This window comes from Manis javanica, chromosome 5 (genome assembly GCF_040802235.1).
Source record: "Manis javanica isolate MJ-LG chromosome 5, MJ_LKY, whole genome shotgun sequence".
Lineage (NCBI taxonomy): Eukaryota > Metazoa > Chordata > Mammalia > Pholidota > Manidae > Manis > Manis javanica.
The window spans coordinates 173,095,488-173,109,964 of NC_133160.1; the positions used below are offsets into that span (position 1 = coordinate 173,095,488).

At 45.3% G+C, this 14,477-nt stretch overlaps 1 protein-coding gene across 5 annotated transcripts in view; it reads left to right on the forward strand.

Annotated features, from left to right (window-relative positions):
* AFAP1 (actin filament associated protein 1) overlaps positions 1-14,477 on the forward strand; it is a 149,758-nt gene that overhangs the window by 87,570 nt on the left and 47,711 nt on the right. For all 5 annotated transcript variants that reach the window (XM_073238022.1, XM_073238023.1, XM_073238024.1 and 2 more), the window contains 2 exons: positions 986-1,165; positions 13,534-13,629. In XM_073238022.1, the coding sequence (XP_073094123.1) occupies positions 986-1,165; positions 13,534-13,629 (276 nt within the window). The remainder of the gene's footprint in view (positions 1-985; positions 1,166-13,533; positions 13,630-14,477) is intronic.

The window sequence follows — 14,477 nt, forward strand, 5'->3', positions numbered from 1 at the left end:
TCCAGGTTCTCTGACTTCTGTCCAGTTACTTAGTCAGTTGAGCCTGTTTCCTAATTCGCAGAATGGACAACGGTGATAATTAAATGAGATGTATGGAACATCTCATATCATGTTGACACTCAATATGTGGTAGTAGAAGTTATTCTTAGAAGTTTAATGTAACTCAGTAAAATAACAATAACAGCAATAATTCATTTTACAAATAAGGGAAAAGTCTCAGGAAGCTTTAAGAAACTTCCCAGAACGCAGATTAAATTAAGAACAGAGCTAGGACCCATGTATCTGAACTCCTAGACCGCGTGTTTCCTGTAGGAGGTATGCATTTGGTCCCAAGTAATACAGCTGAACCCAAGGGGGCAGGGAACCTTGTGGACGGATTCTACATTTTATAGATGTAAATTAAGCAAGAATGGTGTGAACTTTATGGAGTGAACATCACCGGTGTAAGTGTAACAGCATGCATTTTGGATCTTCTACTCAACCAAGAAACAAACCTTTGCAGACATTTTGTTATACTGTGTGTTGATATTTATACTCTAATAAAATCATCCATCCACCTTTCAGAAAGGGGACTGGATGAGACAGGCAGGTACCAAACGACATGGGTTATAGAACAAAGTATCCAAGTCATTGCCTGCCCACCTTAAGGCGGTTCCCTTTCAACAAGAGAACTGTTTCAGCATTCACCTCTGACTTATGGAGGAAGCTCCCCTCCATCAAACAGGGGCTTTGTTTCCCGGTGAGTCGTGGCAGAGAGCGGGGGGAACTACTGACCTCACAGGTAGGTGTATTTTCACGCACATGGGGCTGAAGGATCCGTGTGGAGCTGTGCTGTGTGCGTGGTGCCCATCTCAGCACCACACACCTGCACTATTCAGTGAGACCTCCGCCCGCCTTGCCAACATTCCCGTGTCCGTTATGCCGGTTTTCTCAGTGTTTCCGCCTGAGCTCCCTCGCAGCCTCTGACTTCTCACGTTCAATGCAGTGCTATAAGAGCTCCAAGGACCAGCAGCCTCAGATGGAACTGCCGCTCCAGGGCTGCGGCATCGCCTACATCCCGAAGGACGGCAAGAAGAAGAAGCATGAGCTGAAAATCACCCAGCAAGGCACAGACCCACTGGTTCTCGCCGTCCAGAGCAAGGAGCAGGCCGAACAGTGGCTGAAGGTGGGCTGGCGGGTTTGTTTCCGTGTGTGTCTATTCTAATTTGTGTTTTTTCCAAGCATGGGCGAGCATGGATTCACCTGAATCGGTGTGTCTGTGATGGGGATCCTTCTGGTTGCTTCGAGGTTACGCACACTGACTCCTGTCTTCGGAAGGCCCTCTGCCGCGTGTCTGCAGCTGCTTCTAGGACTTTCTCTTCTACTTTGATTTTCTAGTTTCACTTTATTGTGTCTGGATATGGATTCTTTCCTGTTCATTCTGCTTGGAATTCTTAGGCTTCTAAATCTGTGGATTGTCCTCTTTCTAAGTTCTGGAAAAAATTTTCAGCCTTTTCTTTTAAAATGTAATATTGCCCCATTCTGCTGCCCCAACTACATTTAAGTGTATGTCAGGTCTTTTCACTATGTTCTGCTCCTTTGTATTTTACTGTCCCCTCCTTTTCTTTCCTTCCCTCTGGCTTATTTTTTTCTTGTTATTTCCAGCTCACTATTTCTCATTCTAGTGGTGCTGAATCTACTGTTCAGTTTGGTCCTGTTTACCAGGTTCTTCATTTGGGTTTATGGTAGTTTTCCATTTTTGAATATCTAATTGTTTCTTTTTCAACCTGGAAATATCATTTTACAGTTTTAAATTTCTTTTAGAAATGTTTGGCTTTTATCCCCATGACAAGCACCTAACAGGCATGGCTGTGGGACATGGTCCCGTGGAGTCTGGACCTGGTTCTTTTACTGTGGTCGAGCCTGTTCTTGTTTGTGCCGTTTTGTCTCCTTGCGTGCCAGGTCAGCCGATCATCATGCTGGTCATTACATTTGGAAAAACTAAATTTCATCAATTTTTTTTATGATAGCTTTATTGAGGTATAATTCACATCTTGTACAACCCACCATTTTAAAGTATGAGTCATTTTTTTTTTTTGTATATTCGCAGAGTTGTGCAACCATCACCATGATAATGTTCAGAACACACTCTTCCCTCCAAAGAGATGCTGTGCTCAGCACAGCCCCAGTCACAGGCCGGCCCTGCCCCACCCCCTCACCGCGCCCGTCCAGCCCCAGTGGCTAACCCGAACCCACCCCAGCCCCAGGCAGCCACTAGTTGGCTTTCTGTCCCTATAGATTTGCCCATTCTCAGCATTTCATATGAACTCATTCACATAATCCATGTCCTTTGTGACTGGCTTCTTTCAATTTGCATAACATTTTCAAGATTCATCCACGTTGTAATATGTATCAACAGTCCATTCCTTTTCATTACTTTTTATGTCACATTTAAGAAACTATTGCTTAACTCAAGGTCCAGAAGATGTACACCTGTTTCCATCAAATATTTTATAGTTTTGAATCTTAAATTTAGTCTGTGATCTAATTTTTACATGTAGTGGGAGGTAGGCATCCAGTTCCATCCTTTTTCTTGCACGTATCCAATTGTTCCTGTAGAAATAATTTGATTCTTCGCAGTGTGCTTCCTCTGAGAAAGCATTTTCATTTGCCTCTGTCACGTGCTTGGAGGCATTAGCTCTTCCAAAGTCAGTTTGATTTTAGAGCCTGAGATTTTTAGAGCCACTCAGGTAACTTGAAGCCTGCCTACAATCCATTCAAGGGCAGGTTTGTATTTGTTTGACTTATTCCAAGATACCGTGGAGTCCCTGGGGTCCTTGGGGTCCCACTCCTGATTTGGGTGTTCTGCGAGGGACCTCATGCCCTGGACTCCAGCCTTCAGCCCCTAGTGCCCCAGAGCTGCCACAGGTGCTACCTGACCTCACGCTGCCTGCACAGAAGTGGCATTGGCGGTGCCAGCTGCCAGTCCGCCCCTCTGGACTCCATCTTCTGGACTGTGGCCCTGGAGTGCCTCACTGTGGTAACAGCACTTTCACGTTCGTGGGGAGGCGCTGTGTGTGCTTTCTCTTGCTTTCCTAGCTGTTTTCATCGGGGCAGATTGGTCCGGACCATCGCGCCCATCATCCACTGCTAGTGCCTGCTTTGAAACAAGGGCTGGGAGGGGAGGGAGGACCTCACGAAACACTTAGAAGAATGGGTTCGGTAACGTGCGCGCGGCCGTGAGACCTTACACCTCCCGGCCCTCTTATCCCCCAGCAAAGGCTAAAAGCCAGACGACCGGTGAGGCAGTGGCTTCTCTCGCGTCTGCACTGCGAGAGGACGAGGCCAGCTCTCGCCTCTGCGGCGGGAGTCCTGTGGTCAGGGGCTGCCGCCGCGTCGGCCTCCCGTCCAGACACAGAGCGCCAACGTGCCACGCATCAGCCACACTGCTACCCGATGTCTTTAAAGCCCTTTAAAGCTTACGCGGCACTTTACCTCCGTCGTTGGCGCCTGATCCTCAGGACAGCTGCCCAAGAAAGGTGTCGTTACTAGCAGTTTACAGGTGCGAGGCCGGCCGCGGCGCAGGTTGGCGGGCTCCTGCGGAGCGGAGTGGGCGCGCAGCCAGAGCCGACCACGTTCCGAGCTGGCCCCGCTCTGCGCTCTGCGGCCGTCCGACCGCGCGCCACTTTCTCACTCACTCCTTCCATCCGTGCCCTCAGCACCATCCCCTCGGAAAGGAGGTGAGGAAGGATGGACTAGGCAAGGCGCTTTCCTCGTGATTCTGCTTTCCTCGCCTCCTCCTGGGCACCTGCGTCCGTCCTTCCGCATTCTTGCGTTTGCTGAGTCCCTAGTGGGAACAAGAAAGGCCACTGTGAAACCTAAGCTCTCTCGTTTCCTTTATTCTTCCTGCTGTTGAGTATTTCACGCACACTCCATTCTTACTGACTGGGTACAGCAGGAAGTCACGTGCAGTGTCACTGGGTTTTACTGTTTCACTGGGAAATGGCATTGAGCTGACAGTGCAGCTCACAATGGGCAATTAAAGACAAAACTGTTTCAAGGTGTCAGATGCTGGTGGAATGAAATCCTCTTACGTATTATTCCACATGCTGTGAGATACAGATCAGAGCCACTTGGCTAATTATGCGATGACTGTTTGTCAGTGGAAGCCTAATTGCAAGTATTTTTATCACTTGCTGATATTTCTTAAAAGAGGTATATAATAAATGGTAAATTACCTTTTTCTAAAGAGATTAAGTTGATTAATTACTCTATTTGATGTTTATGCCTTACTTCTATTACATATTACAGTATCAGAAGCTAAAAGCTGTGATTAGAAATGAAAGTCAGATGACAAAATTAATTTTAGTCAATCAAGAATTTTATTTTTGAAAAACCAGTGAAGACCCAAGTTTACTTTCTTCCAGATATTGTCATAAGGTCAGCTGCCTTATCAGAATCACCTGGAAATTTTAAAAACATAGATTCCCAGTGATTCCGATTCATTAAGGTCCTACAGATCTTTTTTTTTCTTTTTACTTTTTATCTTTTATCCTTTTCGAGATCTGAAATGCTAGGGATGTAATTGAAACTCGCTTCCTCTTATTAATTCTCTCTCCTGCTTCAAAGGTAACTTTTATCTTTATCTTTGAATTTGGTCTTTATTATTATCTAGGTATGCTTTTCAAAATACTTTTTACTTTTGTAAAAAAGTGTTCGGTGTGTACTTATAAATGAGAAGTGATACTGTTTTCGTTTGTCTTGCCAATGGGTTTCAGCCCCAGGCAAGTTCACTATGGATTCAATAAGACCGAAAATGACAATGGAATGTTCTTGGGGTGAAAGGGTTTATACCCAACTTTATTCCCACGGCGGCAGGTCAGTCACTAGAATCCCGTCCACTCAGAGCAAGTCTGCAGGCAGCAAGCCGGTCTCTGCCACTGGGCCTCTCTGCCCGCACAGCCGTCCTCTGGGCCTCTGTCCTCACTCAGCGCTGCCACCGCTCCAGCCTCTGCTCTGCTCTCCTGCAGCCTTGCAGCTGTGCCACTGTGTTGCCCAGGGCACTGCGCAGGGCTTCTTATATAGAGTCAATAATAACTTATTGCCCACACACGTGTAGTGAGCTAGCCGACCAGGGCCAGGTGAGAATCCTGCCCACAGGAACCTTTATTTTATCCACAATCTGTTTTTAAGGAGCCTCCCAGATGACTGAGGAAAAGCTAGGTTTGTAATCATTGCTTTGGTTCAGCCTACTCATTTTCCTTTTGATAGAAGGCCTCCTGGAAAAGGATTTAAGATGTCTGATCCAACTCATTTTGCAGTTAGATAGGCAGTAAGGTAACTGGCATCCCAAAACCATTTTGAGTAAAGTTTTATTTGATTTTTATAATTGCTTCCAAAACTCAATGTAATAAACATGAAAGACCCAGGAGAGGAATACAAGAGCTATTATCGCGTAGGGACAGCAGCACTACTGAACAGTCACTCTGCGCTCTGACCGCAGCCCCGCCAGCTAGCTGTGTGTCTTGGATGAGCTACTTCGCTTCTCTGTGCCTTGGTTTTCTCCTCTGTAAAATGGGAGGGAGGGTCATAATGGCATCTGTTTTCTAAGTATTTGTGAGGGTAAATAATACTAAGGCACCAGTCATTTAGAAGAGCACCTCATATATAGTGAGCATGTGTAGCATGTGTGTAAGTGTGAGCTGCTATCATTATTGCCATTTTTGTTCTTGGTATTACACTACTGTTTCTCCATCTCAACAGACTTCAGACTCCTGCTGGAAACAGCTAGGAAATCAAGATGACAGCAGGATGTGTTTAGGGACCATCACTTTTTCCCAGGCTTCTTTGCCCAGACCTGCAGGGATTGGGGCACATTATCCTCCTGCGTGCCCGGAGTAGGAGCCGTCTGCTGAATGATCCGCCATGTCCTCTGTTGCAAAATGAATTAATAAACATCCTAAAACAACCATCTTAGTTTATGCCAAAGAGAATACTTAATGGAAATTGGCTGCACTCTATACCACCATGTTCCCATTCTAACAGAAATAGTAAGGGTCCTGGTACTGGCATCGATCAGTTTCACCCGTGCTTTCCTGCTTTCCCCTGCCCTCCACTGGGTCACACCGTAGGGGCTTCACAGCTTTTCATGGTTTCAAGTAGCAGTGGATGAACAGAGCTGAACAGCGTTCTCACAGTGATTTTAATGTGCTGTGAAGGGATCGTGGTTTTGCCAGTATTCTCAGGAAGAATTGTGAACAGGCCCATTGTAAACGCTGATGACCATAGAACCTGATCCTGTGTGTCTGAGAAAGGTCTTTTGTGTTTTACCGGGCATTTGCTCTTACTGGAGTCTCCATTCCTCCTGAAGGTGTGGGCCCCCATCCAGTATAATTCCCCTTCACCCTAGATGAATTATTTAAAAAGTTTTGAATATAATTTGTGGCAGAGCAGTTCTTCTAGAAATAAACCGTTCAGCTTCGTCTGTCTGGAAATGTCTTTATTTTGCCTTCTCTGTTGATGAGAAGTTTGCCGTCAGTTGTTCCTTTTCTTCCTGCCTTCGCGGTAGCTTCTTGGGTTTTCAGCAGTTGACTGGGTGAGGTTTTCTTGTTTTTTATCTTTCTTGGTGTTGAGCTTCCTTGTTCTGTGGGTAATGTTTTCATCAGTTTTGGAGCATTTTTGGCCATTATCTCTTCAAACATTTTTTCACCTTATTTTTTCCCTCCATGTGTATGGATGTTCATTGGATACATTCCCGTAGATCAGGAGGCCGTGTTCTGTTCTCCTCGCCCTTCGGAGAGTTCCAGTTTGGGTGGGTGCTTCTGACGGAGCCGCCCTCAAGCGTACCGTCCTCCCCTCTGTCTGTTCTGCTTCAGGCCCATCTCATGAATTCTGCTTTTGTGATAACTTACTTTTCATTTCTAGCATTTTTCTTTTTCTTTTTTTATAGTTTTCATCTTTTTGCTGAAATTCCCCATCTCTTCATGAATGTCCACCTTTTTCATGAGTGATTTTAGCATTTCTGTTGTAGCTAGTTTAAAGTCTTTGAAAATTCTAATGTGTGGGCCATTCCTGGGACTGTGTCCATTGGATTCGCATGAGTTTTCCTTACCTTCCGCACATTTTGTGCACAAGAATAGCAGAGATGCAGGAAGAGATACTGAAGGACTCTTTACTTGGAGAATTTAGGCCATTTGGGCATCTTTGCATCCTCACTGCACTGAGTTAAGAAATACTATTAATTTTTAATGCCTCTCCTCCTTATTTAATTGTCAAGGTGAGAGTGATGGCCTGCATGTCTCCTATATGGAAACCAGGGTCAGAATACCCCACACCTTCTTTTCTTCTTCATCAGTCTTGCCAGAAGTGTATTCATTTCATTCTCTAAAAAAAAACACATTTTGGCTCTGTGGATTTTTCTCTGTAGTACTATTGTTTTCTAGTTAATTGAGTTCTCCTCTGCTTCACTTCTACTTTCTTTTGGCTAATTTATTATACTTATTTAGACTTTTGAAGTTCATACTTAGGTAACTGGTCTTTAGCCTTTTTCTTATATATATTCATTTAAAATGATATACTTCCCTCTGTGCACCATTTTTTTTATTAAGTTATCATTGATATACACTCTCATGAATGTTTCACAAGAAAAACAATGTGGTTACTACATTCACCCTTATTATTGAGTCCGCCCCATACTGCACTGCAGTCCCTGCCCATCACTGTAGTAAGATGCCACCGAGTCCCTACTTGTTTTCTCTGAGCTACACCGTCTTCCCCGTGACCCCCCCACACACAACGTCTGAACAGTTTTAACTGCATAAGTTTTGAGTTTTCTGTTTTTGTTACCATTCAGTTAAAAATATTTTCTAATTTCTGTTTGTTTTCCTTTTTGACAAGTGGTTTATTTGGGAATATATTGCTTACACTCCAAATATTTGGTGATTTTTAAAAATTATTTGCTTTTAATTCTAATTTAATTCCTTTAAAGTCATTGAACTTTATATGATTTCACATGGCAGAAATTTGTAGACTCATTGTTCAACATATAATCATTTTTGGTAAATGTTCGGTGTCTGTGTGTAAGAGGTGAGTATTTTGCAGTTGCCTGTTGTTCTGGTCTACATGTTTGTTGGGGCACAGTCACTTGTGTTTGAATCTTCTATATCTTTACTAATTTATTTTTTGTTTTATCAGTTAATCAAAGGGAAAGATGTGGTAGCGTCTACCCCTTTAACTATGATTTATCTGTTTGTCTTTATTTCTGTCCATTTTTGCTTAATATGTTTTGACGTTGTGTTATTTGTTGCATCCAGATTTTGCACGGTCATATCTTACTGGTAGTTAAAACCCTTTCAAATATGAAATGTTCTTCTTTATCCCAATGTTTCTTGCTTTAAAAAATGACTCTCTGAGTAATCTGTAGATAAATCATCTTCCTTAATGGTATCTTCAGATGAGCAGAAATTGTTAAACCTGAAATCTAGCATATTAGTCTTTATTTCTATAGTGAGTGCTTTTTTCATTCTGCCTCCCAAATCTTAGCATATTCCAAGTCACCAAGGTAGCACCTGTGTTCTCTTCCAGATTCTTTATGGCTCCGTCTTTCCATATAGGTCTCTGATTCATACATGATGATTTTTGTGTATAGGCTGAGATGGAGGGTTCAAGATCTGTTCTCTTCCATACAGACAGCCAGTCGTTCAGTACTATTGTCTGACCTGAATTGCTCTGACTGGAGATCAGTTGATCATGTATGTTTGGGTCCCTGTTGGGCTTCTTGTCCTGGGTCATTTGTCTGTTTATACGTCCACATTGTCTCATTTGCTGCAACTTTATTATAGAGTTTTGAAATCAGCCAATGTATGTCTTCCAACTTTGTTCTATTTTTCCCAAATGATTTAGAACTTTTTTATGTGAAATAAGTCAATGTTGTCATCATGGCTTTTTATTTCACTTTGTAAAGCCTATACCTTTCTGATTAAAGTTGATTTTTTTCAAAGTACAACTATCAGAAAAGGAACAACCCTTACTTATCTGGATGATGTCATGTTAGGATGACAAGATCATGAATGAAGGGTCTCAAAATCTGGAATTCCAGGATATTTTAAGCCATTATGATATTGGTACAAACTATTTCCCATTTATCTGATCAGAATTTTCAGTAGCAAAAATGTAGAATGAAAAAGTTAAATGCACCCTGGAACTGTAGTAAGCAGTTGAAACATAAGTGACTTACTAGTGTCACACCTTAGGAGTCTTTCTGTACAAACTCCAGCAACCCTCTAACATGAATCATTTCACAAAACAAATAAGTCTTTTATTAATACAGTCTGCATTATCCCATTTTGTCCTAAACTTATTACATGGCTTTAGTGTAACAATTAAAGATCTCTTAAGTAAGTCACATACACCCTTTGTCAGGTCCAAGAAGCATGAGGCTTGTGTTCAGTCAGTACATGACTTGACAAAAACTTCCTCAAAAACCACTGCCAAGTTTGTTTCTCTCCTTCCAGTCTGCAGCTTCCATTACCAGCAGCTCATGCCAAAATTAACTGACTCTGTGTGTGTGTGTGTGTGTGTGTGTGTGTGTCTATGTGTACACAGATGCTGAAAACATGAGCCATTTTGTAGGGGTCAGTCAGAAGACAAGAGCCAATATTCCCAGAAACAGTGGTCAGGTTTCCTTAAAAAATGTGCAGAGATTGTGTTTCTGGGGATGAAGACTCAAGTTAAAAGCAAACAAAAATACCACAGAACATATAACAGTTTGTTTTTGGGAGGATTTGTGTCTCTGAATTTGGATCTAGTCCTCTTAAATACATATTGAACTTCTCATAGAACATGGCACTTTGAAAAGAAATATATTGATACAAAACCTCATTTATACCTATTCAAGGAATTTGGGTGAGAAACCGTTTATTTATTACTCCTGAATTAACTCTGCAGGGGCAGTTTGGCAATAAATAGAGGTCAGAATAGAAAAACAGTTTCATAAAAGTAACCTGAAATAATTCAACTGGCTGGTTGATAAAAACCAAGGAAGGAGACCAGCTTATGCTCCCTGGTCTTTTCCATCATTCCTCTCTCCATATCTGGGGCAGACTTACTGTTTAATGTGGAAGAGATAAATAATCGTGGGACACTGAGATGCCGTGAGTGTCCCCCAGCCTGGTCCTGGGTACATCCGGGTCTACCGAATGCCCATCTCTCTCCAAAGCGCTTTGGGAGACACTCTACTCCCCACAAGGGACGTAAATTCTAGTGGGGGAAGTTAACAGAGGACAGAACTGCACATTTGTCTATGTGCTGTTGTCTGAGCATGCAGATAAATGGTTTGGGTTTATTAGGAAATGCTTCTCAGGAAGGGTGATTGTGTGAGTTAGCCTCCATGGCTGGTGACTCACTGGTTACTCACCTCCCTGAACCTTTGCTGGCAAAATGGGACTTGATATGGGGCAGGGAGAGCCAAGGGGACATTCCAGGGACCAGGAGCAAGTGTGAGGGAGTTAGCTGGGGCAGGGTATGCTGGTGCTGTGGGCATGGCTTTTATCTGCATGCCCTTTGAAAAACTGTATCCCCAAGGATTTCAGAAATCTGTGCAGACTGGGGAAACTTTGTCATGAGGATTTACTTATTTTACGTGATGGCCTGGTTTCTCTCCTGTTTCTCATTCACCCTTTATTTTTTCTTCCTCATAGGAAATTTGAAGTCCACTTTATTTCTTCATTCCCTCCTATTTTTCCTTCTTTAGTCAGACTTCTTAAAGTTGCTGTTACGTGCTAGGCATCAGAAGACCCACATAAGCACAGCATAGCCCCTTCTGTGAAAATGAGCCCAGCTTAATGCAAATGCACAACGCATGTGACGAGGGTCTGACAGAGGAATGCATGGTGGTCTGTGCACGTATAGAAGGGTAGCCATGTCGTCTGTCCCAGTGGGAGGCTCAGAGCAGGCATCCTGGTCACAGGAGTTCGAGGCTGAGTCTTGAAGTTTGAGTCCTGTTCAGCTAAGGGACAGAGCACAGTTGCCCTGGAAGACACCTCGCACATACCCCCACCAAGGGGCTGGTAGGGGGAGTGTGCAATCCTGCTAACGTGCTTGCAGAACCCCCTCAAGAAAGAAAATGAAGAAGGAAGAAACTTTTTTGAATAACTTTTGTAACTTTTGGCAGAGATGTGTTTCTGCAAGTTACATTTTGTGGGGTTCAGCCTTTTGGTGTGAAGTGAAGAACTTGAAGCTCTGGTTTGTTTATGTGATGTGACACATTTTCTTTTAACGCCATCATCATGGGAAAAGAGCTCGAGTTGACTTAATGTCCCTTCTGGGAGAAGCCCCGGGCTGGAAACACTACACTGCTTTCCCTTTCCCTCTCCCCACGGCCCCCTATTGCTTTGCGCATGTTCTGGCCCAGGAACGCAGGCCTCCGAGGCTAGATTGCTCCAGCCACCCATGTGTGGGAAATGGCAGAATTGGGGTCAAAACCCCAGTCTCTGTTTGACACAAAAGGCCAGGAGTTTTCCATTGTATTATATGCACTTTCCCTAGAGAAAAGACAAAAACTTGTCCATACAGAATTTGCCTTGTCTTCTAAAGATATCATAAATCCATTGGGAGGTGAGGGTAAAAGACCCACCACGAGAAAGCGACAGTGAAATCAGCGTGAACCAGAGAATAAGGGGAAAGCGGATCTTCGCCTGCTCTGGCGCTTTCTGACACCTCAGCACCCACAGGGAGAAACCACTGCAGTAGCTCTCTGGACTTTTCCTGCCTTTTTGTCTTTTCCTGTTTTTGTCTCAAATGAGGACACCCCTCCATTGTCTTTTCATAAAACAGCTGAGCAACAAAATGGCTGGAAACACTATCCTGGTCTCCTGTCAGTTCCCGTCTCTAATCCCAATCCAGGGCAAGCCAAGTGAATTTGAATATGTCTATTGAGATCATATTACAAAGTTACTACACAGATATCTGGGACTTTGGCATTTCACTTCTGCCCAGAAGGCAACTTGGGTTGAACTCAAATTGCAGCTTAGTTCCAAAAAGAATAGAGGACATTTTGAAAGATTGCCCGCTAACTTTTCCGTTAGAGGAATGTAAGTTCCACCGACCCGGGAACCTTTCCGTCTTGTTTGCTGTGCACCCTTAGCGAATGGAACTGTGCCCACGCCATTGTGGGGGCTCAGTGATGGTGGAAGGGGCAGTGGGTGACTGTAGGTGTGGCTGTGGACACCAGTAGTGCCGAGGGTCACTACCTACACACTGCTGATTCCTACACCTGCAAATCTAGGCCCTGATCATTTTCTGAGCTCTCCACGTAAGTCATAAGGATGCTCACATAACGATGGCTGTCGAAGGTGGTAGAGCCACCACATTTTGAATGCACATATGCCAGATGCTGGTGCAGGCATTTGCAGGCAGGGTTCCATAGCTAAATTGCCAAGACAGGTCATCTTGACATTCCTGCCTTTACTAAGTGAGGAAACTGAGGCTCAGAGAAGCTACAGCTTTCAGCGAGTAACCGATATGCCTGCTTTACAGTTCGCTGAGGAAATAGACTCAGTGGGACCGAAGTGTCATTCTCAGTCTGCCCCTAAATGCACTAGCCTTCCTGCGCCATCCCTGCCACCCCCGACCCCACCCCATTCCTGGCTCTGGGAGACCCCTCCTTTGCTCCCCTCCGCCCTAGCCTCCCCCCACTTCCTCACAGAGAAATCTTAGCGATGGTGTCTGTCGGGCTGTCCCCCTCCTTCCCCCGCTCCTCGGGCCCCACTCTCCCCACCTGCCCCTGTCCTGTCCCTTCCTGCTCACGCTCTCACCGGCTTCGGTCCTTCGGTCCACCTCACCTGCCCACAGGCTCCGGGTCTTCCTCCTGGTCATATCTCCCTGCTGGCGGCTCACCCCCTGCTCTGCTGTGGGCGTCAGCTTTTGGCTGCGACCCCTGGTGTGTTTCCAGTGCTGGCTGGAGGTCTGTCTTTGCCTCCAGACTCACCTCCCACCTCTTCCACCCATCCCACCTCTCCGTCTTCTCCATCAGAATGAACAGCCTGGCCTGTTCCAGAGCGGGGAAATCCAGGTGTCCTGCTGGAGGCGGCCCTCCCCTCACCCTCCACACCCGGTACATCCACACCTGTCGGCTCTTCTAGCAGGACACGCCCAGATCCATGCATTCCTCTCTCTGCCCCACCGACGCTCCAGCCTGCCCCGCCCCCACCTTCATCCGAGCTACCGCAGCAGGGGCTCTGAGCACAAACTTCTGTCTTTTTTGGTGATACGCATTTTCACGGCAGTATCTAAATTGTGCTGTGATGGTGGCCCCAGGAAAGTGGGACCATTGAGTGTGTGCTTCCCCTCTGTACCCCAAACCTCTGCCAGCACTGGGGTCAGACAGACATTTGGCAAGTGAAGGAGTAGTGAGGGTGGCATCCTGGAACATAAATCCAGGTGCTTCTGATCCCAGGGTTTCCCCCAGACCGTATGCCTCTGTCCGTCTCAAGCTTCGACCTCTTAGGTAAGTACCTCTGATCTGGGTGTACTCAGAAATGTGCACACTTATTCTAGGTGATCAGAGAAGCCCACAGCGGCTGCAGTGGGCCGGCGGATGCAGAATGTCCTCCCCCGTCAAGCTCCCCCATGCACAAGGCAGAGCTGGAGAAGGTAAGGGGCATGTTTCTTCTAGGAATCATAATCTTACAATTGATTTAGGTTTCCTCAAAGTTTTGGCAATATTCTCTGATAATTTCAGCACTTCTGGTTGAAAAGAGAAAAAGAAAAGGAACGAAATCCCACTCCCTATGCATTTAGTGTCTACCCTGTATGAAGCTCAAGTTAATAATTTTCAGACTGGGGGCTCAAGTTTTATTGTTCACAGCTACAGACGCAGCCATGGGTTTCAAGGTGATGGTTCAAGGTGTCGGAGGTGCCCTAGCCGGTCCACGGCACAACTGTGCGGGTCTGTGTGCCGCTGGAGCGCAGCAGGCGCTGCGCAAGTGCGCCTTCCCGCAGAGCAGGGCGCGCCCCCCACCCCCGGCCCTCTCTGCTCTGCGCTCATTTCCCTCATTGGCAGCCCCCCGAGGGCACAGCAGTGGGGACGGGGCGTTGGCCCTTCTTGCCAGAAATAGATAAACCCGTCCCTGGATAAGCTCTCTCTGAAGTGCTGTGTTCGTCTGTGCAAAGGTCCTGGTTCCGTGGGGACCCTGGCTCCCAGCACGCAGTGTTCTGCAGGTGGCCTGCGTCCCAGGAGCCTTCTGAGTCCTCCCAGTCAGCCCCCCGGCCCTCGAACAGACCGCTTCTTGTCCTGCTGTCGGGGTTCTCCAGAGAAACAGAACCAGCAGCATGTGTGTGTGTACATGTATGTATATAATGTATAGGAGTGTGTGTATATATATATATTTTATATCTGTTATCGAATATACCTAAGATTCAGATATAAAATGTCATATACATTATAAAATTATGCATTCTATATGTGGACACATGTACACATATACGTACATACATAGATA